This window comes from Mustela lutreola, chromosome 7 (assembly GCF_030435805.1).
Source record: "Mustela lutreola isolate mMusLut2 chromosome 7, mMusLut2.pri, whole genome shotgun sequence".
NCBI lineage: Eukaryota > Metazoa > Chordata > Mammalia > Carnivora > Mustelidae > Mustela > Mustela lutreola.
Genome location: NC_081296.1, coordinates 69,651,821 through 69,678,487, shown reverse-complemented (window position 1 = coordinate 69,678,487; position 26,667 = coordinate 69,651,821). Strand labels below are relative to the sequence as shown.

Genomic DNA, 26,667 nt, shown 5'->3' with positions numbered 1-26,667 from the left:
GTGTATGTGCGTGTATCTTCTTCTTCTTCTTCTTCTCCTTCTGTTTTTTTTTTTTTTTTTAATGCATCTGCTTTATCCATTCATCTGTTGGTGAACACTTGGGATATTTCCATAACTTGGCTATTGTAAATAATGCTACAATAAACATAGGGATGCATGTATCTTTTGAAGTTAGAGTTTTCATTTTCTTTGGGCAAATACTCAGTAGTGGAATTATTGGATCATATGGCAATTCTATCTTAATTTTTTGAGGAACCTCCATACTGTTTTCTGCAGTGGCTACATCAATTTACATTCCCACCAGCAGTGCACAGACTTTCCTTTTTTTACACATGCTCTCCAGCACTTGCTATTTCTTGTCTTTTTTTTTTTTTAGTTTTTATTTTAATTCTAGTTAGTTAACATAAAGCGTTCTATGTTATTTCTTGTCTTTCTGATTCTAGCTGTTCTGACAAGTGTGAGGTGATTTCTCACTGTGGTCTTGATTTGCATTTCCCTGATGATTAGTGATATTGAACATCTTTGCATGTGTCTGTTGGCCATCTGTATGTCATCTTTGGATGTCTGTTCAGGTCCTCTACCCAGTTTTTAGTTGGATTATTTGGGGTCTTTTGGTGTTGAGTTGTGTAAGTTCTTTATATATTTTAGATGCTAACCCTTTATTGGATATAACATTTGCAAATATCTTTTATCATTCATTACGTTGCCTTTTTGTTTTGTTGGTGGTTTCCTTTGTTGTGCAAAAGCTTTTTTTTTTTTTTTTAAGATTTTATTTATTTATTTGAGATAGAGAGAGCGAGAACACAAGTAGGCAGAGAGGCAGGCAGAGAGAGGGGTAAGCAGGCTCTCTGCTGAACAAAGAGCCTGATGTGGGGCTTGATCTCAAGACCCTGAGATCATGACCTGAGCCGAAGGCGAAGGCGGAGGCTTAACCCACTGAGCCACCCAGGTGCCCCTCCTTTGTTGTGCAAAAGCTTTTTATTTGAATATAGCCCAGTAGTTTATTTTTGCTTTTGTTTCCCTTAGCCTCAGAAGACAAGTCTAAAAAAATGTTGCTACAGCTGATGTCAGAGAGATTACTGCCTGTGCTTGCTTCTAGGATTTTTATGGTTTCAAGTCTCACATTTAGGTCCTTGATCCATTTTGAGTTTATTTTTGTATATGGTGTCAGAAAGTAGTTCCGTTTCATTCTTTTGCATGTAGCTATCCAGTTTTTCCAGCACCATTTACTAAAGACTGCTTTTCCCCCTGCTATATTCTTGTCTCCTTTGTCATAGATGAACTGACCATATGAGCATGGGTTTCTATTCTGTTCCATTGATCTATGAGTCTGTTTTTGTGTCAGTACTGTTTGATTACTACAGTTTTGTAGTATATCTTGAAATCTGGAATTGTGATACCTCCAGCTTTGTTCTTCTTTCTCAAGATTGCTTTGACTGCCTCTGGAAACTTTATATTTCTCCTGCTTCTGCTTTTTTCTTTCTTTGAGAGGGAGAGAGAGAGAAAGCATGAGGTGGGAGAGGCAGAGGGAGAAGCAGACCCTCTGCTGAGCAGGGAGTCCCATGTGGTGCTCCATCCCAGGACCTGAGATCATGACCTGAGCAAGAGGCAGATACTTAACTGACTGAGGCACCCAGGTGCCCTTCCTGCTTCTGCTTCTGTCTGACCTCTTTGATTTGCCTGAATCAAACCACTAAGTGAATATTAAGGCTACTTCTATCCTTGGGTAACTCTTTCTTTTTCTTCTTGTTTTTAATCTACTATCACATCTTTGACTCAGTATGAGGTATGAAGCTTCATTGGTAAATATTTTCTTTAGAGTTTGTCTGCCGTAAATAGGCCCTGTTGGCCCAAACCATGTTCCTCTTTCTTCTGCTTGAAGCATGCCACCTGTGGCTCTTTATAGAAAAGAGAAAACTGGCATGCCCTAAACTCAATGGCTGATTCAGCCTTTTCAGGCTCAGGCTTGCCAGCTTTCCCAGGTTCTCTTTGATGACAAGATATTCAGGTGCCCCCTATATCCAAATTCAATCATTATTTATATTAGAATACTTTGAATATAAAATTAGAATACCATTAATAAATACATTTACAAAATGAAACGTAAATTAGTCCCCTGCTAGAGGTCAGTGAAGTAGTAGAGATTGGGGTAGGAATTGTCCCCCAGTGTAATTGAGCCCTTCGTTTTATTACTTTCAATATGGGATAATTAATTTTTGTGTTGTATATATCTTTTTTTTTTTAAGATTTTATTTGTTTATTTGACAGAGAGAAATCACAAGTAGATGGAGAGGCAGGCAGAGAGAGAGAGAGGGAAGCAGGCTCTCTGCTGAGCAGAGAGCCCGATGCGGAACTCGATCCCAGGACTCTGAGATCATGACCTGAGCCGAAGGCAGCGGCTTAACCCACTGAGCCACCCAGGCGCCCCGTGTGTTGTATATATCTGTAACATCCACAAGCCTCTAACATTGTGTGTCCCAAGACTTAGAAGGTTCTTGACCTTGGATCCATGGATGGATTTCAGGGTTAAGTCTTTGAGCCCCAGGAATTATTTGTGAAGATTAGTACGAATATCCATATGTATATTTTTCTGGTAAGATTGCCCATGACTGTCATTAGAGTTTCAAAGGGTTCAGTGACCACCCCCCAGGAAGATTAATTAAGAAACTTTGCTGTTTAGAGATTCCATGGAAGTCTTCAATCTTCAGGTAATTTTCCTTCCTGCTGTTTTCATTCACAAAATTTTTCTACATTCTCCTGCATAACTCCCTCTTGGGCTATAAACAATGATTACCTTTGCCCGAGAAATACATCGATTGCTTTAAAAAAATAATTCTTTACAAAAGATGTACCTAGGATTTAATTGGGAGTATTTCAACATAATTTAATTGGGAGTATCTCAACAAAAAACAAAAGGCCATTAGACCTCATTCCCTCTCCACCCCACATGTTTACCCTAAACCTACAGAATTAGAATCTCTAAAGATGGAACCTTGAAATTCGTATTTTTAAAAATTACCTCATTATGAACCACTGGGATACAGCTTGGTATGCTTCCAAAGTAGGAAGTAGACCATGTGAATTCAGAGTTGGGTTGGGGGTATATTTTTGAAAAAACTGGACGAAGTGGGCCTCATCACTCTCTCCTGAAGTCTTAGATGTACCTTAGCGCTCCTGTGTACTCCTGTAGTGTACATTAGGTCAGAGTAACAGTTCCTGAGCTGGGCTAATTGAGCAATCTCTGCATAGCTTGGGAAGAATTCAGACTCTAGCATTTGAACTGCATTCACAGAATAGAGCCTACTCTTCCAAGTTGCCTGACTTGGTCTCCTGACTTTGTTTTACAGACAGCAGTGGCCCTTCCAGCACTGTGTCAAGTGCTGGTCCTTCCTCCCCCACTGCAGTGGATGGTAACTGCCCTTTTGGCTTTAGTGATCAATCTTCTGTAAGTTCACACATGATTGAAGAACATCAAAGCCTTGGGATGCTCCCTAGGAATGGAGAACAAGAGTTCCCCATCGAAGGGGTGCAAGAGCCTTTTGAACCAAACCAGTCTTCACAGGAATCACCTGTGGAAACCAGCCAGCCATGCCAGGAGGTTGCTGAGGTGATCAGCCAGCCCTGCCAGGAGGTTCCTGACATCAGCCAGCCATGGCAGGAGAGCCATAACAACGTTGACCAGATATGTCAGAAGGTTCCTCAGATCCACCAGCCATGCCAAAAGGCGAGCCACTTGTGCCAGAAAATCTCTGATGAAGCTTGCCAGCTTTGCCTGGAGAACCCTGAGGTCAGCCATCCATCCCAAGAGGTCCCTGTGGAAGTTGGCAGGCTGGCCCATGGGTTCCCTCGAGGGGTTGGTGACCTAGTCCAGGAAATCCGTATGGAAGTTGGCAATCCAACCCAAGAGACCCCTGAGGAGCTCAGCCAGCCATGCCAAGAGTTCTTTGCAGAGGTTAGCAGGCTGACCCAAGAGGCTTCTGCAATCAATCTGTTGTCTCAGGACATTCTTGAGGCTGATAAACCATCCCAAGAGTTCCCTGGTGAGGGTGATCTGCAGGTCCAGGAAGTCCCTGAGGTTAATCGGGAGTCCTGGGTGGCCTCTGAGGTGATTGACCAGCTGCCTGGAGAGGATATTCCCCAAGCCCAGTATCCATCTGGTGATCCAAACCCTCAGAGCCAGTCTTTAGCCCATGACCAGTACTCACCCCTCCCACCAGCAACATGTGATTAATCATGTTCTCATTAATGGTATCACACTATACCAGCTATTTGAGCTAGCAACTTCTTCTGTTGGCTAACTCGCCTGCCAGTGTAAGACCTTGGATCTCACCAGAGGTGTCTGAGGAAGCAGCCCTCTTGGCATGAAGCCAAGAACTGTGCCAGAGCTGGGCTTGAGAAGGAGTCGGTTTGATGCTCAAAGCAGCCATTGACTCCTCACTTGACCGTTAGACTGGAATAGGATTTCCGTCAAGGGGTGGGCTGATCTATCATTACCCAACCTCCTCTGAGCATCCCAGGAAATTCCAGCTTGTTAAAGGAAATGCCATTTAACTGCTGAAGACACCATCCAGGGACAGCAAGTGCAAAAGAGGGCTTCAAGGTCTCCACTTTTCTGGGGAAATATTCACAACTTCACAAGGTACCCTTAGACCATATGTGCATTCAGGAGGACTCTTGTGTTTGCTAGCACTCCTCTGGTGGGCCCAGCACGTCTGTCTGAAATGTCTGGGAAAAAAGAGAGGCCCCTTCCCAACAAACATCCACTGTGGCCACTAATCTTTAGATTGGGCTTATGGGTGTTTTGTTTATCATCCCAAATTCCCCCTCTGCCCCAGACCTGTCCCAATAGCTCCAGGGAATAGTAGGTATTAGATTCCTGTGAAAATTTAAGAATAACTACTTAAAATGCTCTGGGGGTTCTTGGCCAATCTGTGAAGCTGGGCCTCTTTTTGTTGTGGGGCTACTTGGCTTAAAAGATGATGTAGTAGAGAAAATCAGGTTCTATTTTGAGCAATCTGCAGAGATCAATATTGTACAGACATGAGCAAAGATTATATATATATTTCTGTAGTGGTGCCAGGGACAGACTGGCCAAAGACCAAACACTCCAGGGTCCCCAAGAGGTATTTCCTTTTGTCATTGTGTCTTTAGGGTCAGGTGTGATTATGAAGCTTTTCCCAAAGATATGGGGATGGGAATGGGTGTGGGTAGGAGGGGTAATGCAGTCACTGGAGTGGGATGGCCGGAACATTATGAGTGCTCAATAAATATGAAATAATAAGAGTGGTGATGGTGGTGATATGTCCTTTTGAGTTCAAGAATATAAATCTATCCTGTCTGTGACTGAATTAATCAGAACCACTCAAAAGCTATTGTAGTTGAGTGGAAAGGGACCATAAGATAAAGAGATCAGGCATCCTAGAACATCCAGGGCAGTCATCCTGTGGCAGTCAGCCCACCATCCCAAAATGTTATCTGAGTGGTGGTGTCAGGGAGACTTTCTATCTCTGTGAAGCACCACTGAGTACTTGCCTTCTCACCAGACCCTTGGAATCACCCTCTTAGTTTTTCACTCTGATGCTTTGGAGTGTCTGGAGGAGTTGATATAAAGGGGTTATGGTCTTTCTGTGCCTCCTTGAAATACTTATATTGGGAGAGCCCAGAACACTGGGAGGACTGCAATATCCCCTTTCCCATATATTTACGTTCTCAACCTGGCCTCTCCTGACATACCCAGGACTATGAAGGGTTTCCCTGCAGGGCAAAATTCAGCCTTTACTCAGTACAAGTCCTAACTGCATAGGTAAGTGCTCTTTTCAACCTCATTAGACTCTGGATCTCTTAGGGCTTCTCAACTGTTTGCCTGTTTGGTGTTCCCTTATCCAGGGTATTTAATGGTGGTTATTCAGTCCTTGGCTCTTGACCCCAAAGTAGGTAGATCCTCTTCCTAGAATCCCTGCCCCTCTTCCCTCCCCCAAACCAAATGTATCTCCCCATCCTAGGCCCCTCTTACTCATACTCTGGTGTTCTCATTTTCAGAAATTAGCTGGCTCCCGTATCTTTTTCTCCCTTTATCTACCCTATGTTCTCTGGCCTCCCTGGGTCCTGGAGCTGCTTTCAGTTATCAAAGACATTGAGATAAATGACAGTGGTGGGAGAAGCAGAGAGGTAGAAGCCAAGGGCTAGCAACTAAGCAATGTATACAGTCAGAAAAAGCCTAAGCAGCACTACAGCATCTGTAATGAACTTGATTTTATTGTTAGAATTGGAGGTGGCTCCATTACAGCAGCTGGGAACTATAGCAGGGAAGTGTGGGGAGGAGCAGAGCACAGCAGCACAGGGAGGGCGGGAGCTAGGAAGAACACAGGCCGGCTCATTTTGGTTTCCACACAGTCCTTTGGCAGAGAGCGCCCTGGCGAGTGTCTGGATTTCTCAGTCCGGCAGTAGTCTGGCAGGGCTGCTCATTGGCTTGCTTGGGGAGAGGTCCTCTCCTGGGGTGTTTTGTGTTTTTGTGTTTTCTTTTTTTTTTTTAAGCCAGTTTTCACCTTACTCAGTAGGAGTTCAGCTTTAGCTCAGCTTCGTCTCCTTCCCTTCCTCCCTCTCATCTTCCCCAAGTTCTCTGGCATGGCCTCAACCTCCCAGATCCTCTGTTCAAGAGTTTGGGGCTGGAAAGGCAACCAGTGTTCCCATTTCAGCTGCAGGGTGGTATAGTGGAATGTTGGGGGAGTCACACATTGCTGGGGTGTCAAATGTTGGGATGTCAGGCAGTGGCTTATTTTTAACCCATTACACACCAGGCCACAGCAGATGACCACATGCAGAGAAGCCAAGCAGGGGACGAAAAGGGATGAGGATAACTGGAATGGGTGGGTGAAAACTTCAAAAGGTCAGGGAGCTTGGACGAATTCAGGGATTGGGGCTGGGCTCTCCTTGCCCCTTTGTGCTGCCCAATAGGCCTGGTCTGAGCACAGCTCTGGGATGTGAATGGTATGAAGCAGGGACTGGGAGGATAAGCAACTTTCTTCTCTCACCAGTCTATTGGTCAAAAGAGCTTCAAGTTTTGGACTGAGACATTCAGATATGGAGGGAAGCAGTGGGATAGTGTAGCAGTGGTGGACCCCTGAACCCCTGCTGGAACCTAGACCCTGGTGGGTAAGGGAATGGGAGATGGAGGAGAGAGCGCAGCTCTGGGCACCTCACTGACAGAATCCTGCCCCCCCCCCAGGTCACATACATTACTACTGGAGATCCTTCCTTAAGATGCTAAATAAATAGAGATAAAGAGGTCCCCGGGTCTGGGGATATGATCTCGCTCTATGAAGGAGGAGGTTGCTGAGATCCACCCTTCCTCCCCCCGCAATACAAACTTTTGGTAGTGTTAAGAGAAGGGGTACTCTGGGGTTCTCAGGCATCAGATGACTTCCTATCCTAATTTTTACCCTCCTTCTACCCTCTCCCTGTTGCCTTTGGTTTTGAAATTCCTTTCAGGTATGGATGAGGGGGAGGGACAACCCTTCCACTTAGCCCAGCCCAAGTTCCCACAATAAGACATCCTGTCCCATCTCTCCCACCCCAGCTCCCACGTCCCTCAACCCCAAAGGACTCAGCAATAGCCATTCTCTAAGGGAGCTGGGGGAGCAGATCCTTGGGGAAAGGAGAGTAGTTCTCTCAGAACTCAATCTTGCAGGCTGGGAAGGACTCATCCTGCATGACCACGGTGCTGCTGCTAGCCAGGACCAGGACGTTCAATTGTTGCTGCTGCTCATGAGTCTGCTGGTACCACTCACGAGTCACCTCTGTGTCATGAGTAGGGATCAGAGTCACCTAGGAAGGAGACAAGAAGTGCCTGATGTGACAATGTGAAGAGAAGTGAGGAGGATGGGTCATCATGCCTGATGGTCTAGGAAGTAGTCCCACCGTCCACAGAAAGGGCTCAGTCCTTTTATGAATAGAGACTGTGTTCCACTATTGCCTCTGAGTAAGCTTCGACCAGACCTCCTCTTCAGCATCCCTTGCCACTCACCTGAAGATTCTCCCCCCACTGGGCCTTGCCCTCCAGCAACGCATCCAGCACAGCCCGGCTCGGCTCTCCATTGACAGGGTCATTCCCACTGACCACATAGTAGGATGCACGCACTCGACGGAAGAAGTCAAGGTCAGCAGTCTTGCCACTGCAATGATTTGGGATATAGGCGAGATCCACGTACACAGGGGGGCCAGAGCCTCCTTTGGAACCCAAGGCGGCTGTAGAGATAAGCCAGGACTCATTGGAAAGGTAAAGTAGAAAACTTTTAGCAATCTTCTTCTTCCCACAGTCCCTCTACTCCTGGAGTTTTTGACCAGCCACACCCAACCCCAACCCACCAACTCTCCCACCTTTTATTTTATACTTACATGATCCTGTTTTGAGTCCATTGACTAGGCCTTTGGACATGGGGCTGTGTCCATCCTTTTCCTCTGCTGGGGTGACCTGGCTTGGAGTGCTGCGTGGTCGAGGTGGGACCCGGGATGCTCGATCTGCAGGCCCTTTACCAGGGGTGGGTGAGCGTTTTCCCCGAAGATCCAGACGCCGGGCAGGAGATGCTGGCTTGGCCCTGCCTGGGGCCCTGCGCCCTACTCTCCCCTGTGCCTTCTCCTTCTCCCGTAGCTTTTCTACCCTCCCAGATTCTGAGCTGAGCCCCTCAGGGTCAGCCATGCACACATCAGGGCGAGGAGGGGATGGGCGGGGGTCTGGTTGAGGGATAGGGGGTGGGTCATGGCCAGGCCTGGGATGGTGAGTTCCACTGACCCCCCCAGCTTTGTCCACAGGCAGGAAGTCCCCGTCTTCATCTGAGTCGAGGGCTGCCTCAGCTGTGATGGACGGACACTCCTCAGTTTCTGGTGGAACATCAGAATCTGATTGTGAGGAGCCTGAGTCACTGGCTGATGTTGGGGGTGTCTCATCAGCCACAGGGCATGGGCCCCCTGTGGCCCCTGGGCCCCCTGCCCGGCGCCGTCCCCCTCTCCCTACTAGCCGAGCTTCTTCACTTGAGAGGTCACCTTCATCAGTGGATTGGGGCAGAGATGGGTTCAGAAAGGATGGGGAGAGTTCCCCACGGTGTGGCCGAGGCTCAGCAGCACATCCCTGGGGCCCAGCCTCAACCTCAGGGGAGACACTCCTGGGTTGACCTCCAGAAGCCCCTCCAGGGCACAGTGGCTGCTCAGGGGAGAGTAGCGCCTCAGGCCGGGAACTCCTCTCCGCTCCCTCAGGCCAGTCCCCACGTTCCCAGGCAGGGCAGGTCTCAGCTGCTGCTTTCTCAGCCTTGGCCAGGGCAGGGCCTGGGGGATTGGGGCTGGTTTCAGTTGGGCCATTGGTGGCACAATCGCCAGAGGGACTCTCGGAGGGGCTTGACTTCTTGGTGGGGGTCCCTGTGCACTCCAGGTGGCAGGGCAGAGTGCTATCATCCGTGTCTCCAGGCAAGCTTGGAGCTGGAGCTGGGGCCAAGTCCAGTGAAGGTGGGGGTGCTGGGCTCAGAGAAGGGAGATCCCAGATGCTGTGGGCAGCTGGTTCCATTCCTGGGATCAGCTCTCCGGACCCCCGTTCCGCAGCCTCCAGGCCAGGAGGGAAGCGCTCAGCCACACTTGAAATCACAGGTGTGGTGGCCTCTGAGGAGGAGCCTTCAGACAGGGCTGGTGAAGCAGGTCGTGGCAGACTGGAAAGGAGAGGAGCCTCGGGAGAGCTGGGTGATGGAAGCTGGGGCAGCGAGGAGTCCAAGCTGGGGGCCTTGGTCACTTCTAGATATTCATCATGCCGGGCTCTGGTCGGGGGCCCCGGAGCCAGAGCCAGAGCTCGGTCCCCGGAGAAGGCGAGGGAGCCACAGGGTGCCGAGCGGGGTTCAGCAGGAGAGGGCAGCTGTGGAGGAGCTGGCTGCAATGAGGAGAAGCCAAAGGCTGAAGCAGGGAAGTCCAGGCTGGGTCGGGCAGGACCTAGGTGTGAGTCTGAGGGAGGGCTGGAATGTACCTCACTTTCAGGCCACAATGTGGGGGGCCCTGCAGAGACGGGGTGAGGGGGACTTGGGGACTGGGCCTCTTTCTCTGGCTGTTCCCGAGCCCCCTTCTCCAGCTCCGAGTCACTAGTGCTATCTTCCCAGTGACTGTGGCCTGATTCCTTGGGGGATGGGGTTCTCCTGTCTGGGCTACAGCTCAGGATATTACCATTAAGAGCAGGGCTTGGGCCTTTGCTCAGTGGGATAGGAACACGGGGGGGCACTGCAGGTGGGGTAAGGCTGGGCTCCACACTCGGTCCTGGCTCAGGCTCCTGTCTGGGGGGTAAAGTGGGTCCTGCCAGGGCTGCATAGCTAAAGGTTGGAGTGTCAGATTGGAGACTCTTGGGTGAGACAGGAGATGAAAGCTCCTTCTCTGCAGACGGGTTTCGGCCAGCAGCCTCTTCCTTGGCTGAGATGTGTGGCAGCCAATCCCCAGCTGCCCCAAGCGGAGGCTCTCTGGTGGGGCATGCAGGACCAAGCCCAGTGAGCATCATCTGCTCATAGATGTCTGCATACTGAAAACTTCTCTCATCAGGATAGGGTGTGGGCTCTCTCTCCTCGGGCTCCATCTGCTCAGGCTCCTTGGTGGCATGGCTCTCGCTGGCCGCTGGGACCTTTGAGTTTTGAGGGCTGCTGCCAGGAGCACCAGTTCCACCTTCTTCTTCCCTTTCTCCTTCAGCCTTGCGGTAGTCCTTCCCCAAGGGGGAGTATGGCCCACCTTCCAACTCCAATGCTGCCTCTTGCACTGCCGTCACCACACTGTCATACTCAGCTGTGCCCCAGAAGGGCGCAGGAGTGTGTGGCTCTGGGGCAGGTGTCGGGGGAGCTGGAGCTGGGGAGAGGGGTGCAGGGGGCAGGGGTCTGTCCTTGGGCACCCATGGTGGGATGTCAGCCAGCCACGAGGGGGTGGTGGGTTCGTTCCTCACAGGAGGCATGGGCTCAGGCTCTGGGATAGGGCTTTCCTGTCCTGGGGCTGGAGGAACCCTCTGTCCAACCATCTCAGGTGGGGAGGCTGGAGGAGAAATGATCTCAAAAGGAGAACGGGTCAGCTTGTCCTCTTCCTCTGGTGGCAGCCCAACTGGTGACTCAGCAAGCCAGCGCTCCACCTCCAGCCCCTTCTGTGGTGAGGGATCCTGGAAACCCTTGAAGTCTGAGGCCCAGGGGCTCTGGGTCGCATGTTCCAGTGGGGGCACTTCTTGTTCATCATCCGGCCCTTCATCGAGGAAAGTGCTTTCCCTCTCTTCTGTGTACCGTGGCCGGGCCCCCTGGCCATCCAGCTCATGAGGAAACCATACCTTGCGCTCACAGCTCAGCTCCCTCCAGTATGTGTCCTGTTCCAGGCCCACATCCTCTCTGCCCCTCCAGTACCTGCCCTCCTGCTCAGGAGAGGTGTCCTCCCATGTCCGAGCAGCCTCTTTCTGTTCTCCAACTGGCTCCACTCTGGACAGGGATGTTTCTTGCCACTCCTGGACCACATCCTGCTCCTTCCCATGCTTTTCTCCCTGATCCTGGGCCTTGTCCCCCTGCACTGGGCTCTCTTCCAGACCCAGAGCTCTGGTATTTTCTAGCAGAGCTTCTTCCTTCTGCTGTATGGCCTCAACTTTTTCTCGAGATTTTTCCTCTAGGATCTTCTCCTTCTGTTTCATGGTTTTATCCTCCTGCACTGGGCTCTCCTGCTCCTGAGTTTTGTCCTTGTCTTCCAGAGCCCTGTCTTTCTCTTCAGCAGCCTTATTGTTTTGTTCCAGAGCTTCAGCCTTCTGTCCCAAGGCCCAGTATTTTTGTTCTAAGGCCTCAACCTTCTTTTCCCAGGCCTCGTCCTCCTGTTTTAGAGTCTTGTCTTTTTGTTCCAAGTCAATGTCTTTTTGTTCTAAGGTCTTATCCTTCTGTCCATGAGCCTTGTCCTTCTGTTCAGGGGCTTTGTCTGTCTGTCCTAAGGCTTTGCCCTTCAGTTCAGGGACCTTGTCCTCTGGAGCCTTGTCTTTATGTTCAGTGTCTTTGACTTTTTGTTCTAAGGTTTCATCTTTTTCTTCTAGGATCTTGTCCTCCTGTTCTAGAATTTTGTCTTTTTGTTCTATGTCTTTGTCTTTTGTTTCCAGGGCCTTGTCCTGGAGTCCTAGGACTGTGATCTTTTTTTCTAAGTCTCTGCCTTTTTGTTCTAGACACTTATCTTGCTGTTCTACAGCCTTGTTCTTTTCTTCCAGAGCCTTATCTTTCTGACCAATGGCTGTATCCTTTTGCTCCACAATATCCCTCTGTTCCAGAGTTTTGTCCTGCTCTAAGACTTCATATTTTGGTTCAGGCCCCTCGTCCCTCTGCTCTGGGGTTCTGTCTTTCAACTCTGAAACTTTACCTTCCCATTCCATGGCAATGCCTTCCATGGCAGGGCTTGGCAAAGACTCAGGACTCTTGGTGAGGGAGCTCTCAGGTGTCAGAATGTGTTCACTCGGGCTGCTGATCACACCAGGTGAATGCTTCCCATCTCCCAACAATGTAGAATGGAAGAAGGGGCTGGCAGGTAATTTCCTATCAGGGCTCTCATCTGTGGTGTCTGCCAGAGCAGGGTATGCAGTGGTTCCATCTGGGAGAGGCGACACTGGGGCTGCATGGGGTTCTGGAATAGATGCAGGCACTAGATTGTGAGAAGTGTCCTCAGCCTGCATTAGAGGCCCCTTTTCTTCCTTTCCAAGGCTTAGTTCCCCAAACTGGAGGGTGCCGAGATTTTCTGGAGAGAGCTGCTTAGAAGAGATATCCAGAGAGGTCTCCTTGCTGGGACTCTCTTCTGAGAGAGAAAGTGACTGGGTTTCTTCTGGAGATACCTCTGGCCAAAGGTCTTTGTGTAGCTGCTGCTCTGTCAGGCCAAAGGGAGACCTGGGGATGGCTTGTTGGTGGGCTGTATCTAGGGAGACCACACTGAGTATAGATACGGACTCTGCATCTTCAGGGGAGAGGCTTTGGTCAGGAAATTGGAGCACTTCATCTTTCTGAGTTTCACCAGGTTCTTGGAGTGATGTTCTCAAATCTCTGGGAAGGGCTTCTGTTCCCAGAATTAGGCCTGGGGGCTCTCTTGCCTCCACAGTCTCAAAGACTATTGCTTTGTCCTGTTCTGGCAACAGCTGGATAGTGCAGCCTGTATGTCCCCCAACAATGTTGACAGGTGCTTCCTGGGCAGGGGGATTCCTGGGAGAAGGCAACTTTCCCTCCTCCTCTAGTGCGACCTCTTCAGGCCCTGGCTTAACTACCTGCTCTATAGCATCTTCCTTGCCCACACCTGGTATACGCCTAGTTCCTCCCCAGGAGCCTGCTTCCTGGAAGTCTTGGGGCTCAGACTTTTCTTCCACTGGGGACTGATGAAAGGGTGTGTGGGTGGCACTGGGTGGGCCAGATGGTGGAGGAGAGGCCATCTTCACTGTGCTATCATCTGGGCTGAGGCAGCGCTCCTCCACTTCTCCAAGGATTGGTTCCCCTGGATGTAGGGTATGCCCAGGGGCACCAAACATTGGAGCTCCAAATTGACTAGAAATTTTCTCAGACTTCTCTGCATTTGTGGTCTCCTCCTCTTCCTCTTCCACAGCTTTCTCTCCAGGCAACCCTCTCCCTGCAATCTCTCCTTTCTTCTCTGACTCCCCAGTCACAGAGAAATCCTCATAGGGTGGTGATTTGAAGCCCTTGTCTTCTTCCAGTGAGGAGGTGGGTGAGATGGTTCCAGCCGATGGCACATAGTCCAAGCCCTGAGTGGCTTCAGTGCGGGATGAGGGGATGCTTGTGACCGTGTCAAGCAGCAGGGAGCTCTTGCCTGTCTCCTCTGTCTGGGGAGCTGTGAGCGACGCCACAGACTGGTCCTCAGCCACAGATGTGGCAAAGGAAGAAAGCTTGTCACACTCAGTGATTGAGGTGGCCGAGGACACATGCTCCTCTTCAGCCAAAGGGGCGGCCACCATGTTGGGGGAGTAGGTGAGTTCAGTCTCTGGCACTCCGTAGCCTTTGCTGGAGGCAGTAGGAACAGCACTGTCTGTAGGCTGGCTAGCTTCAAAGGGGCCAGTAGCTTCAGCCCCAGGTAGGTCATACGTACTTATAGGAAATCTAGGTGGAGCTGGGCGCTCTTCTGGCTCGTCATGAATCTCCTCATCTGAGATGGTCTGCTCTGTCTCTGAGTAGCCAGGGATTGTTTCATCCTGGATGTAAGAGACATGCTCAGTGGCTCCTGCAGGTGTGGCCAGGCTACTTAGGAAGGACGAGGTCTCCTTCTCAGGAGCTTTGCCTTGGAGTCCTACATCCCGGCCCCCGAGGGCCTCCCTGCCCCTTGGAGTTACCTTCAAGGCTTCCTGCATATGTTTTTGGTAAAAACCTTCAGCCTTTGTCTCTTCCTCTTCCTCCTCATCTGAAGGGTGCAACTCCTCCATTTCTTCTAACTCGGCCTTCTCTATCACATCCTCCTTTACCTCGGGTTCACTTTCCTCTCTGGCTTCTGTTCTATCAGGGAGCCTCTCTGTTTCCTTCTGCTTCTTTTCCTCCCAGGTCTCTTTCTCTTCCTCTGTTTCAGCCCCAGAGTCTGGGCCTCTATCCTTGCTTCCTTGTTCTTCAGGGACATCTGAGACAACCTCTTTCTCCTTCATCATCATAGGTTCTTCGTGTTCCAGCCGTGGGACAGAGGGTGGTATCCCCTGGCCATTTGTGCTTGGAGGTCTCTCCTCTGCAGTGTCTGGAGGGAATGGTTTCTCTCCTAGTCTTGTGTCCCTTTGTTCAGCCAGCAACCCCCTCTCTTCACGCTTCAGCTCCTCAAAGTCCTGTGTGAGGTCCTCTGGTGAAGACAGAGCCAATTCCCTGTGCCCACTGACTACTGGGGGTGGTACAGCCCCCTTCTGGGCTGGGGGTGTCCGGGGCTCAGAAGACAGCTCCTTCTCTGCACGAGCAGCCCGACTCTTGTCCATTTTGACCCTGCCAGGGGCCTTGGCTTTGTAGAGGGTCTTACGAACCTCAGGGGTAAAGGGCTTAAGGTCTGGCTTGGAAATTTTCTTGACCTCAGGTTTGGTATCTTTCTTCTTCTCCTCCTTTTTGGCATCCTTCTTCTCCTCCTTCCTTCCTTCATCCTTCTTGAGCTCCTTTCTCTCCTTCTTGATCTCTTTTTTCTCTTTGTCTTTTTTTTCTTCCAGCTTTGATATCTTTTCTTTCAGGTGCTTCTTCCCCACCTTGTCTTTGATCAGCTTTCGCTTCTCTGCCTTCAGGGCCTCACTCGACTCTGTCTTCACCCTCTCGGGCTTCATAGGCTTCTCTGGGGGCTTCTCAGATGACTCCTTTATTTTTTTCTCTGTCTTGGCTAACTCCTTGGCCAGTTCTGAGCGAGCTTCCTTAGCTCCCTCTTCAGCCACCTCCTCCCGTTTGGCCAGCTTGCTTACAGCTGGTTTGGCAGTGGCCTTGAGGCTCTCCTTGCTGTCAGCCCGCTGTTTGATTTTGCTGGGTTTGAGGTTGGTAGGCACTGCACCAGAGGCCAAGTCCTTCTGTGTAGCCACAGGGTACCGCAGGAAGTCCAGGTGCCTCAGCTTTTCCAGGCCTTCCAAGATCTTATTCTGGGGAGCATTTCCTGGAAAAAGCACACGTACAATCTTCTCAGTGGGGTTGGCTGGTAGCCAGACTACCAGAGCAGTGATAGAGGTCAGGTAGGGCACCGAGATCTCAGCCTCCTTCCCGTTAGCAAGCACAATGCCTGTCTTAGCTTTACTGTTGCCTGCCCACTTTTGCATGAGGAACTGCATCTCCTTGCTGTCCTTGACAGGGTTGAGAACATACATGTCCAGCCGGCCCACACCCATTTTGTGAAAGAGGGTCAGTGGCTCAATGGTGTTGCTGACCACACGGTAGAGAGGTTCGGCCTGGATGCCCAGGCGGTTTAGGTGTTGCAGAGTGAGGCAGGCCTCCTCAATGCTGCGCTTGGCTTTCCGGGAGGCATCAGGCAACCGCAGTTTATCTGGCACGTTGAAGAACACAACTCCAAGCTCAGGGGAGATAAGATTCTTCACCCAGTCGCTGTAGCTACTAGAGCCCTGGGACTGCTCCTCTTCCAGTTCTGCCACTTTGCGCTGCAGGAGTCCATTGATGCCTGGCAGGTTGTCTGCCCCGATGTGTGTGAGCAACACTGAGTCAATGCGGTCCAGGTGCCGCACCAGCTTCCAGAAGCAGGACTTGCGATCAGAACCACCATCCACCAAGATGTTGAAACCATTGACGGCAAAGAGGGCAGAGTCCCCGCGGCCACCAGGGAAGATGTAGCAGCAAGGCTTGGAGAGCTTGAGGAAGCCCCCTGATGTAGGGGGCTCTAGTAGGTCAAAGGGAGATGGCACATCCACAGTCTCAGAGACATACTCGGAGAACTCGGCCACACCATCCATGGTGGGCAGCGTGGGCTCAGGGTTTAGTCGGAGGTGCAGGGTCTCTTGGGAACTGGATAGTCCCAGGTGGCTCCAATCACCCTCCCCTAAGCAGGAAACAGTGAGGAAGGCCTGGATCCCAGGGTCTCTATTGCTGAGCAACTGGGCAATCTAGAAGAATGGGAGACAAAAGGCTGATCAGGTGAGGTAGAGACCTGGGGTTGTCTTAAGCCAACTTAGATTCAATCTGCTAGTCTCCATCGCTTTGTGAGGGGATTTCCTCCTACCTTTCTGCCAGCATTCCCTCTGGTCAAGCAACCTGAGATTTTCCCATGCTTGGATCCCTCCCCACAGCTCTAGTCCTACCCCATATTCTGTTCCTCCCAGATATGCAGATGTGGAGCTTACCTCTGGGTTGTGAAGGACCTGGGCAAAGTTTTGGTAAGAGTAGGTACCACTCTGAAGGATGAGGTCTCCCCTGGGCTCTAAACTTTGCCCACTCAAGATTAGTAGTTTGTGAGCTGATGGACTGCTAAGGAGATGGTGAACCTGGAAGGGAAAGATGGGAGTGTTCACGGAGGGAGGAAACCCAGGGATGGGCCCTGGTTATTCCTGCTTGCCCTCAGTACTGCTAGGACACATTCCCCACTTGTAGGCCCACAACATCTCTAGTGTGGGGCTGGGGATCATAGGGCAGCTTAGATGGTTCAAAGCCAAGTCTAGGCACTTTGGGCCTTCCAGCAGTAGTACTGGCAGAGGCGGGTTATAACATTTCCAGCGAGCCCTAGTGGCAAAGCTCAGGCCCCGATCTTACCTCAGAGCTGATGCTGTCGGCACTGGGGTTTACCAGGATGATGGTCTCTAGGATCTCACTCTGGTGGGAGAGGGTCCTCTGGCCTGAGGGAGGAGAGATGCAGGATTTTGTATTAAAGAGAGTGGGTATAGACTAAAAGGGAGAGGCATTGTGTGGGGCAAGAGAGAAAAGAATATAGTATCATAAAATGGGACTAAGGGGAAAGAGAAGCCCAGCTAGCCTTAGATCCTGCCACTCTGGATACTGCTGAGCAAGGTCTAGGAACTGGCTCCTCCAGCCCTTCCCTTTCAGGGTTTCCTCCTCCCCTCTCACACACTGACAGTCTTCTCACTCCCTTCATCTGCCACACCCTCGGCCTGCTCAGTCTGGTACCCACACCCCCTCAGCCCGGAACTTCTGCCTCAGGCTAGCCTATTGACAAGAAGCTTTTGTCCCTCTGGAGCACTAAGCTCCTGGTGCTGCCTGGGGATGGGGGGCTCAGCTGGAGGGAGGGCTCCCGGGATCATGATCCTTACTCAGCTCTCTTCTCACTAGCCTGCCTCTGCCCTAGGCTTTCATGCCAGTAGAATCCCTGGAAATAAGGACATAGACACTTCTTTGCAGTGTCTACAGACTCCCCATCCTCCTTTCCATCCCCTATCCAAGGCCAGAACTCCCATTCGAAAAGACTCAGTTTCTATCTCTCCAAACCTTTGGGGTTTTACAATTCAAAAAGGAGAAACAGGACTGTAATTTCTCATTCTGTTTTCTACTTCCTCAGAGGCCAAGCCTGCACTCAAAAACATACACACAATCATACTATTGCCACCACCATTCCCTCTCCCTCCTCACCTCCATATCCTCAGGCACAAGAGAGGCCTGATTCACTGCCCCACAGCCCATCCCCTGTGAACAGTGTCTCCTGTCATCCTTACCCCTCTCCCACGGACCCTTTGCCATGGAGACAGAAAGCCACAAACTGGAGTTAGGGGCCCACCAACAAGAAACAACCAAGGATGGAGAGATTCAGGGTGTTTCCCACGCCATGGAGAAAGACAAGACAGCCTCAACTCCCCTATCTACTTTCCTTCTCCAGACTCAAGGGAAACACCAAGCAGTGCAGCAAAAAGGTGGCGGGTTCGAAGATAAGGGAGGAGGATGTGGCCATCCCCTGCTCTGGGCCTTCCTAGCTGCTGGATGCAGACTTGAACACTTGCCTGCAAGGGGGCTATCTGGGAGATAAGGGTGGAAGAGCTCATAACCTTCCCCTAGATTATGTGATCCAGCTCTCTCCTCTTTCTGGGGTTTGGATGAGAAAAGCCTGGGGCCAGGGCCTTTGTTAGGAGGACAAGCCCTAGTGCCAGGATCAGGCAGATCTGGCAGCTTGGGGCCAAACTTGCAGCTGCAGGGAAATGAGCTGTGGATGGGGTCAGAAGAACAAACCTCACGTAAGGTGGATGTGGGTAGGGCCCAAAAGGAGTTCAAGGGTTCTTTTCTATTAACTTGGCAACTGAAGGAAGCTTTGATGTCAATTCAGAGGATGAGAAACACGTTAGAGACAGGCTGGGGCAGGGCTTGGGCTGGTGAGGGGTATCAAGGTTCAGGAAAGGGCCAGGCTAGCCATGGTCTGGTCATAGGCATAGGCAGTTCCTGCACTCCCCACAACACAGATGCACAGGCCCAAACAGTCAGGCTAGGATGGTCTGAAGAGAAATATCTGTGGTACAGACTGATTTGCTTTCCTCTTCCTCCCCTTAGCAGCCCATTCCTCATAGTCCCCTGTGTATGACCATTAGACTTCTCTGATCCCTGTTCCTCACCCATGTGCTAATTCTGACAGGCAACGAAATGGTCTGTATCCTGTACCCCTCCTTTTGAGGCCTGGGAGAAAACCTGATTTCTCCCTTCTGCTCCCTCAGCAATCCCACCGAAGGAAGTGGACTTGTTTTTCCTTTTTCTTTGGAAGGGACTTCTTGTGAGGCAGGGGCGCTTGCCTCAGCCAAAGCTGGGGTGGAGGCGGGCCCGGGTGCTGAGGCTGAGCAGGCAGGAGGGCAGGTGTCTCCGCAGTGAGGCAGAAGGGGAGGGGGGGCCGCTTGGGCAGCTGCAGTGTGCCGCAGTGTGTGAGTGTATGCGAGTGTGCGCGCTGAGCTCAGACTCCAGCTCCGCCCCCACCCCCCACCCCAGCATGACAAGTCATTTTCTTGGCGGCCTCTGCATGGGGTGGGGGGGGGGGAGCAGAGAGGGAGAAGAAACTGGCGCCTCTGTTCCAGAGCCCCCATCTTGGGAAGAGAAGCAGAGATGGGGTGGGGGTGGGGCTGAGACTTGGAACCTGTGAGGTTGACAGGACTTGGGAATGCAGGGCAGCTGCTGGGGAGGGAGTGCTCGCAGCCGGAGGGAGCCAGAAGTGGGGGCTTAGAGTCTCAAGCTGGCCGCAGGGAATGGGAGCGGGGAGCCCACTGTGAATAGGTTGGTCTGCGAAGAGGCGAGTGCCACGTCTTAATGACCCTTTACTCCCTTTCCTTCCCGCCGCCCCAGTGTCCACCACCTTCCCTTACTTGGCAAAAGCTCGCTATTCTGCTCACCCCCAGCATAGAAGCAGTTGAGCAATCCAGCAGCTGACACCAGAGACCCTCCCATTAGGCGCAGTCCCGTAACATCCGCCTTTCCTTCAGATTCTTCTGCTTCTGCCCAAAGATAGCCCCTAAACTCCTCCAGCACCGCGGGCTGCCAGACAGAGCGAGGGATACCATCCTCTGCTGCTGACCCTTGGGTGATGTCTCCCACCCCAGCCCAGCCTGAGAAGGGACTGTCACAGTCCCGGGTCCAATGGCCTCCACCTGGTCATGGGTCCAGGCCGACCCCACGCCAGTAATGTTCATCTTCCCTCTCGGTTCCCCCACTTTGCCCATCGTGCTGGGCTAATTCCAAACAAACCAGATATAGGTATCAACTCCTTTCCCGTTACTCCTACGGCAGCATCCCCCCCCACACCCCGCCCCCATGCAAAGCCCTTTGGTTAGGTTCTTACCCTGGGGTGTGGGCGGGAGCCCCTCATGGAGGCTGCAGCTCCGGCCTCAGCCCGCAGCTTCAGGGAAGAGTCTGCCGCACTTGGGGTGGGAGTGGGGGGGGGGCGCTTGATGGGGAGGGCGGCGCCAGGGCGGGACGAGGGGCTGGTCCATGACGAGGCACTGGAGACTTAACTCTTTCTTTGCCTTCATCATGTCATGCTCTGGGGCTTCTCTTTGGCTCTGGGGGGCTGCGGAGCTGTCTAGCAGTTCAAAGAGCCCAGGTGGTTTCCAATGGTCCCAGGGCCCTTCTCCCCCCCGATGCTGTTTAGTCAAGAAAGACCCTTTTAGCATCAGTCAACAGCCCTGTTCTAGGGCACACCGCAGGGACACAGGAGGTTTGGGCTGCCTGGCCCTCCCCCTTTCCTCAGGAACCATCTGCCACCTCTCCCTTCAGACCCAGGGAATGACCTTCAGTTCCTGGAGGAGCAGGAGACAAAGGGACTAGGGACTGGCAAGAATGAAGAGTGGACCACTTGAGATGAAGGCTGGGGAAGGGTTTGTGCTGAGCTCTGTGGGCTTCTGAGCCACAGCTGCAGAAACCCGGGGAGGGTAGAAATAAGTCTCATTTTAGATTGCAGGGTAGGTTGAAATTCCAGAGTGGACACTTGTCCCTAGCACATCCGGGGTGGGGCACAGGGATTCTGGGAGCTGCTTGTAGTTCTATGTCAGTGCAACACCACACAGTGGCCACACTAGCACTGATACTTGGAATTCTTGGGTCATTGGATCTGAAGAGGCTGGGTGGTTTCTGCCACTCAGTGGCCATTCTGCCACTCACTGCCATTCAGTGAAAGAGTTAACAGGGACCAAGGAGAATCACCAGGGTCCCAGGCCCAAGCAAGATTTACTTACTATAGGCCAATTATTAAGTGCAGCATAAAGTACGTGTTTGGGTTAAAAAAAAAAAGTCTATGACTTTGTAGGGTCTTGTGTCCCTGTACTCTCCTTGTCTCTGTACTTTTTAATTTCTCTCTGATGTCTCTTTCTTATACTATCTTAATCCTTCCAATGTTGGTCCTGTTTCCCTTAGTCTCTACCCCTGACTCAGGAATCAAAAGACTCAAAGGGAGGCTCTTGAGAGCTCTAGCACAAGGTTCCAATCCTGTGATGCTCATGTTCGCACAGAGTCCTTCCTCGCCCTCTTCGCATCCATCAACCATCCCCAGTCCTGGACAACTCCTAATGCCTTCCACACATTGACATCCACCTACTCAAACCCAAGCACCAGCCCCACCCTTGCCCCAGACTGCCAAGAGCTGCTTTTGAAGGTCAGAGAAGCCAAAATAGTCTCTGCTCTCAGCATCTTCCATCCCCCCCTTAACTGTAGCCAGAGGAGAGGAGGAGCTGAGTCACCAGAACTTGGGGGGGGGGGGGAGAAGGGAGAACAGAGGAGGAGGAATCCTTGCTCAGATCCGGAGATGCAAAGCAGCAAGATGGCAACAGCCCCATTTGGGTTGAGGAGGCCATCTGCAGAGATACACAACACAAACCAGGCTGAGTTCTGAGCATCACAAAAGGAAAACTCCTCCCTTCTTCAACTTCATATTTCTTATTTCTTCCCACCTCAAACCTTCTATCTTCTACCTGCTTTCTAGGGCTCTCTAGAGTGTGCTAAGAAGGAAACTTAAGTAAACATTTGGCTTGAGAACAAAATAACATATCCCAGCCCAATGCAGAGCCCATCCTTATTCTCAGCTGCTGCCCCCAAGGGCCACACCCTGGGCATAGTTCCAACTCACACTAGAGTCTTCCTTCAGCCCTCACCCTCTGAACAGCCACCCACCACAACTGACCCTTCACCTGCTGTATTCCTAGGGTCTCGGCAATGAAATGGTGAGATGCCAAAGAGAGAAACGCCTGAGCTCAGACTTAAAATGCAACTACAAGTCCTGGATTTGAGACCTGACTCTACCATTGTATTAACCATGCTGTTAAACAAGCCACTTAACCTCTCCAAAAGCTTGCTTCCTGAACTATAAAATGAGCATAGTGTTAATACCATCTAATAATGCAGGGAAGAATGAACGGCATAAGAGATGAAAAAGTACTTCATTCCTAGAATCCTGAACCTGCAGTGCACAAATGCCCCTGGAAGTCTGTTTCTCTTTCATGGAGAATTTATGACCAGGGAAATCCTAAATCAGAATCTCAGACCAGACCAGCTCTAGAGTATACCCTTAGCTCCCAGGCAAACCCAGAATTGGAGATGTCTGCAGGAAGGGACTTAAAATACTACTCATGTTTACTGCTTTCCCTTTTCAGACAGCAGTGCAGACCCCCAGTTGTAGGGGTTAATGAGCTACTATATTAATATAGAATGGCTTTCATGTTTGCAGAATAACAGAACCAACACCTTCAGAGCACATCCGTGGAGAGTCACACAGAAGGCCTACAAACTGATCCTTCAGTATGTTTCTTAAAGTCTTAAAATATCAATCATGAATTATAAATTTTGAAAGTCTCTTCATTTCCTGTAGGTGCCCAATAGAAGTATCAGAGTGTTGTTTAAACTCAGTTTTCCATGTCTTAATAGTTTCTGGGTTTGTTTTACAATGCTTGGAAGCTCCAGATTATCTGCAGAATTTAGAAAGGAAGGCTCCAAGTCACCCCTGGAGACTTTCTGGTGCAAAATTCACCTTGTAAAGCCTTTACCAGATTTGACCGCTAGAAGGAGCTGGGCCACTGACTGTCCATCAGTGGGTCCTTCCTTGTCTGTGTTCCAGCAGTGAGGAGTGGAGAGTGGATAGGAATGAGTGCACTTGCCCTGATGCTGTAGGATACATGTTTTTCCCTTTCTTGGCCATTTGTCCCAGGGCTGAGGAGAGGTGAGAAGTATGGTGGCCTCGCCTGTGGGGGTGGGAGTGGGGGCAGAAAGGATTAAGTCATAACAGACTAGCATATATCCTTAAGCCCATCCCAGCAGCCTGGTTCCCCTTGCCTCTCTTCTGACGGGAGGCTGAAGGGCGGGACAGTGTCTGCAGCTGCTGTGAGCTGACTGTTGTTTGTGGGGACAGCTGAAAGAGGAGCCAGCAGGGGTGGGGCTGTGGCTGTCTTGAGCCCTGTGGGTTTTTCCAGGAAATTCTCCACTGTTCTCCAGGGACATAGACGGGCCACCATGAAAATGTCCACACCTAAAAAAAATTCAGTATGCTAAAGTGAGCATTGGGACTATTGCCCTATGCTCCTCGGGAACACTATGGTAAAACTCTTTGATTAAAAAAGGTCAAGTAAGTGTTTATATAGTAGCGCTCATTTCTGAAAGGTGCCTGAGGGTAACTATGCACCTCTCTGTTAAGTTTCTTCCCAAGGATCTCCCAATGTTAATCTGAAGAATGGGTAAACGTTTTGGTTTAAGTTCTGTTCATTCTTACACCATTCCAGAAAGCAGCCTACTTTTAAATTTCTGTTCGGAGGACAAAGTTAGAGAATTCAGTGTAAATTGTCAACATCAGCAGATACCCCCCAAACTTCAATACAGTCATTCATTTCAACTGCTGTCATCTCCTTATCCAGCTTACACCAGAGATCCTAGAAGTAATAAACAGCAAAACTGTAGATTTTCAATCATCAGTGCTAATGGAGGGAGCCATGACATGACTAATTCTAAAGAGAAGGCAGTCTCAAAACAGTGAGTAGCTAGCTTCACAGGAAGCCAGTCACATGAAGGAGATGCCAGCTTCATTTTTTTAAATGCTGCACATACTCCTAGGATAATGGAATGTTAGTCATATTAACCCTCTCATAGCCTCTTTTTAGGAGCATCTCTAGAGGAGTCAGTGATCAGGGAAATGACTAAAGATGGGGCAGTTAGCAGGAGGAGTATGAAGAGAAGGGGAAGTGACTATCCACTACACTGGCTAATTGAGAACTATCTGTATAAGATATGATTTCAGTCATTTGGTGGCAGTGACTTTTGAGTGGTTGGATTTTACATTCCATAAAGGCACTGGCACATGAACTGGTGTGTCAGCATTTACTGATATCATGACCAGATGCCCACCACTTTTATAACGGGATATAGGGCTTTCTGCAGTCACCCTACAGATACTGACATGGAATGATAACTCCTAAAATATTTTCTTAAATCCCTAACCCATTTTTCCCACCCAGCAGAATGGGAAACTGAATCCTGTGAACTTTGATCTCAGAGCCAAATCTGAGTGTGACCAGCTCTTGTGGCAGCAAATCTAGGAGACCCTGCTTCCACCCTGGATTTGATGGTGCTCATCAGCCTTTGGTACCGGGATTCTGCTCTGCTCTGGAGATCTGTTGGCTGAACCAAAGAAGGAACCAGAAATCCTGAAACCATAGGCCGTGCAAACTGAGGGAAAGGCACTAAACAAGGACCTGGGAAGGTGACTGGGGGACTCACAGTTCTCTATAAAGGGAAGCAAGAAGGCTAGGATATACAGAAAGGGGAACACAAAAAGAGTGGATTTTTGCATGGGGGATGATTGATCACTCAAGAGAAGTACCTCATTCCATTAGTGCATGTCAACAGCTTTCCTTAAACCACCCTCTTCTCAGGTAGACATTCTGTTCTTCAGGCTCCCTCCACCATTATACCATCTGTCTGCAAAGGGTACTGGATATGCAAGGATAGCTTTGGAGCTTTGCAACTTACCCCTCAAGAGTACCTCCCTTCTGCCCAACCCAAACCTCTCACAAAGCCAGCTCTGCCAGAGAGACTGGAACTCTGCTCTTCTATAACCAACCCTCACCCAAAGAACTGAAACAAATGACACTAGTCCTAACCTTTGACCTCTGAGGAGAAGTGAGCTAGGTGCCGGGTGATGAAGAGTCTCAATTGTTGGTTCAAGTCAAAGGATGATAAGTCAATGTTCCAGGAGAGAATCCCTGTGAGAGAGAGAGAGAGAGAGAAAAAAAAAGAGGGCTCTAGATAAGGTCAGTGGAGGTGGCCTTAGGGGAGTACTTCCAAAGCTCCAGAAGGGGCAAGGACAGCGAGAGGGTAAGGATTGCCATGATCAGCCTCAGTGACGTCTTTAAGAAAGGTGGCTGATACCTATGTCTATTTTCCATCTCGTGCCTTTCTTGAGCTTTGCCTCAGCCAGAGAGAGAAGGGCAGAGTTTAGGCTAAACTTGGTCATTAATGAGTTTGTATATAGTCATTTTCTCGCAGAGTTGCCCAGTTGGGATAGAAGTGACAAGGGCCGGTTCCCAGATATTGGGGGCTCCCTTCCTGGTCTTTACAGTTAAATAATATTCTAGACTCTCCTTCTATGCCCTCTCCTTGCCTCCACCCCTCCCGGGCTTACTTCCACCCGCAGGTGGCTCCGCAGCACTGCGCCATAGGCAGGCAACTAGAGAGGGAGGTGAGGACTGAGGAGCTTCTGGCCACGAAGGTCACTCTCAGGTTTACCGCTGGCACTGAGAAATTTAAGATTTGTCTGCGGCGTTCAGAAAGCACCTAGTTCCTGTTCAGAGATCCTAAAGAAGAAACTAAGGTAGGAACATGGACTCTGCAGGGGATGGTCAGGACCATCGGGTCAAGACATTTGACCCGAGACACTGCTAGTGGGAGGGGTGTGACCAGGGTGGCCCCAGGGGAGCAGAGCTCCCTAGCCTCGGGGAGATTGCAGAACGCCATGGGATGTGCGGCAGGGATGAGGAAGCGAATGTTAGTAGCTAGAGACGATATGGACGCACGACATGAAAGATGCAGGTGACCAGGACTGATGATACAGGTTAACAGGGAGAGCAAATCTCAGTCCGTGCAACCTAGGGATGGAGAATGCAGACGTACACAGATGGCGGAGAAGCACGGGATGGAGGATGCCCCAAGCATGGCCAGGACAGCGGCTCACCTTGTTCAAGGTGGGCCCGCACGGCCCTCAGCTGACTTTCTGTACCGATATCACCGATCACGATGAGCAAAGAGTGTTTCCGCAGGTCCCAGCGTGCTGCCGCCACTGCGGCTCCGGCCTCGCACAGTGGCTCCGCGGGGTTCTGAGCCAGGAGAGAGCCGGGGCTTCGGAGCCCCAGCCCGGGACTTGTCTCCATGGCAACGCCGCTAGGCCGCCCAGGCCCAGCCTCGGTCTCCATGGAAACTCCGCTGGAGTGCTAGGCCGGCAACGTCCGCTGCAGGGAGAGTGTGCGCGGTTCTTAAAGGCCGGCGGCAGGACCCGTTCATTGGCTGCTGCCTGTCAGGGGGTGGAGCCCTGGCGCCGCAGGGGCAGGGTTGGGGCAGCGGCGTTCTGGCCCTGCGGCCACCCGCGGCGGCAGGGTGGTGGCTGCCCCTGTCTTCCCCATCTCGTTTTTTCCATACAGAGCTCCCACCCCGACTTGGGCAGGGGTGGGGCTCTGAGGGACCGGGTGGAGGGGCGAGTCGATTGCCTCGGCGCCGGAAGAAGCTTCTAGTTAGGATGTTTCCCGAATAAGTACTGTCTGGCAATTCCGCA

The 26,667-nt window shown here is 51.0% G+C and overlaps 2 protein-coding genes across 21 annotated transcripts in view; one reads left to right on the top strand and one right to left on the bottom strand.

Annotated features, from left to right (window-relative positions):
* Positions 1-5,283, top strand: part of PPIP5K1 (diphosphoinositol pentakisphosphate kinase 1) — a 47,625-nt gene extending 42,342 nt beyond the window's left edge. For all 20 annotated transcript variants that reach the window (XM_059181366.1, XM_059181363.1, XM_059181360.1 and 17 more), the window contains one exon: positions 3,348-5,283. In XM_059181366.1, the coding sequence (XP_059037349.1) occupies positions 3,348-4,231 (884 nt within the window). In that variant the 3' untranslated portion in view covers positions 4,232-5,283. The remainder of the gene's footprint in view (positions 1-3,347) is intronic.
* A 954-nt stretch (positions 5,284-6,237) lies between these two features.
* Positions 6,238-26,353, bottom strand: MAP1A (microtubule associated protein 1A). The gene is made up of 7 exons (XM_059181347.1): positions 26,074-26,353; positions 25,004-25,105; positions 17,202-17,284; positions 16,796-16,936; positions 8,395-16,558; positions 8,024-8,244; positions 6,238-7,824 (listed from the first exon to the last, which is right to left on the bottom strand). The coding sequence occupies exons 1-7, from the start codon at positions 26,309-26,311 to the stop codon at positions 7,669-7,671; spliced, it is 9,105 nt and encodes a 3,034-aa protein (XP_059037330.1). The 5' UTR covers positions 26,312-26,353; the 3' UTR covers positions 6,238-7,668.
* Positions 26,354-26,667: the final 314 nt, after the last annotated feature.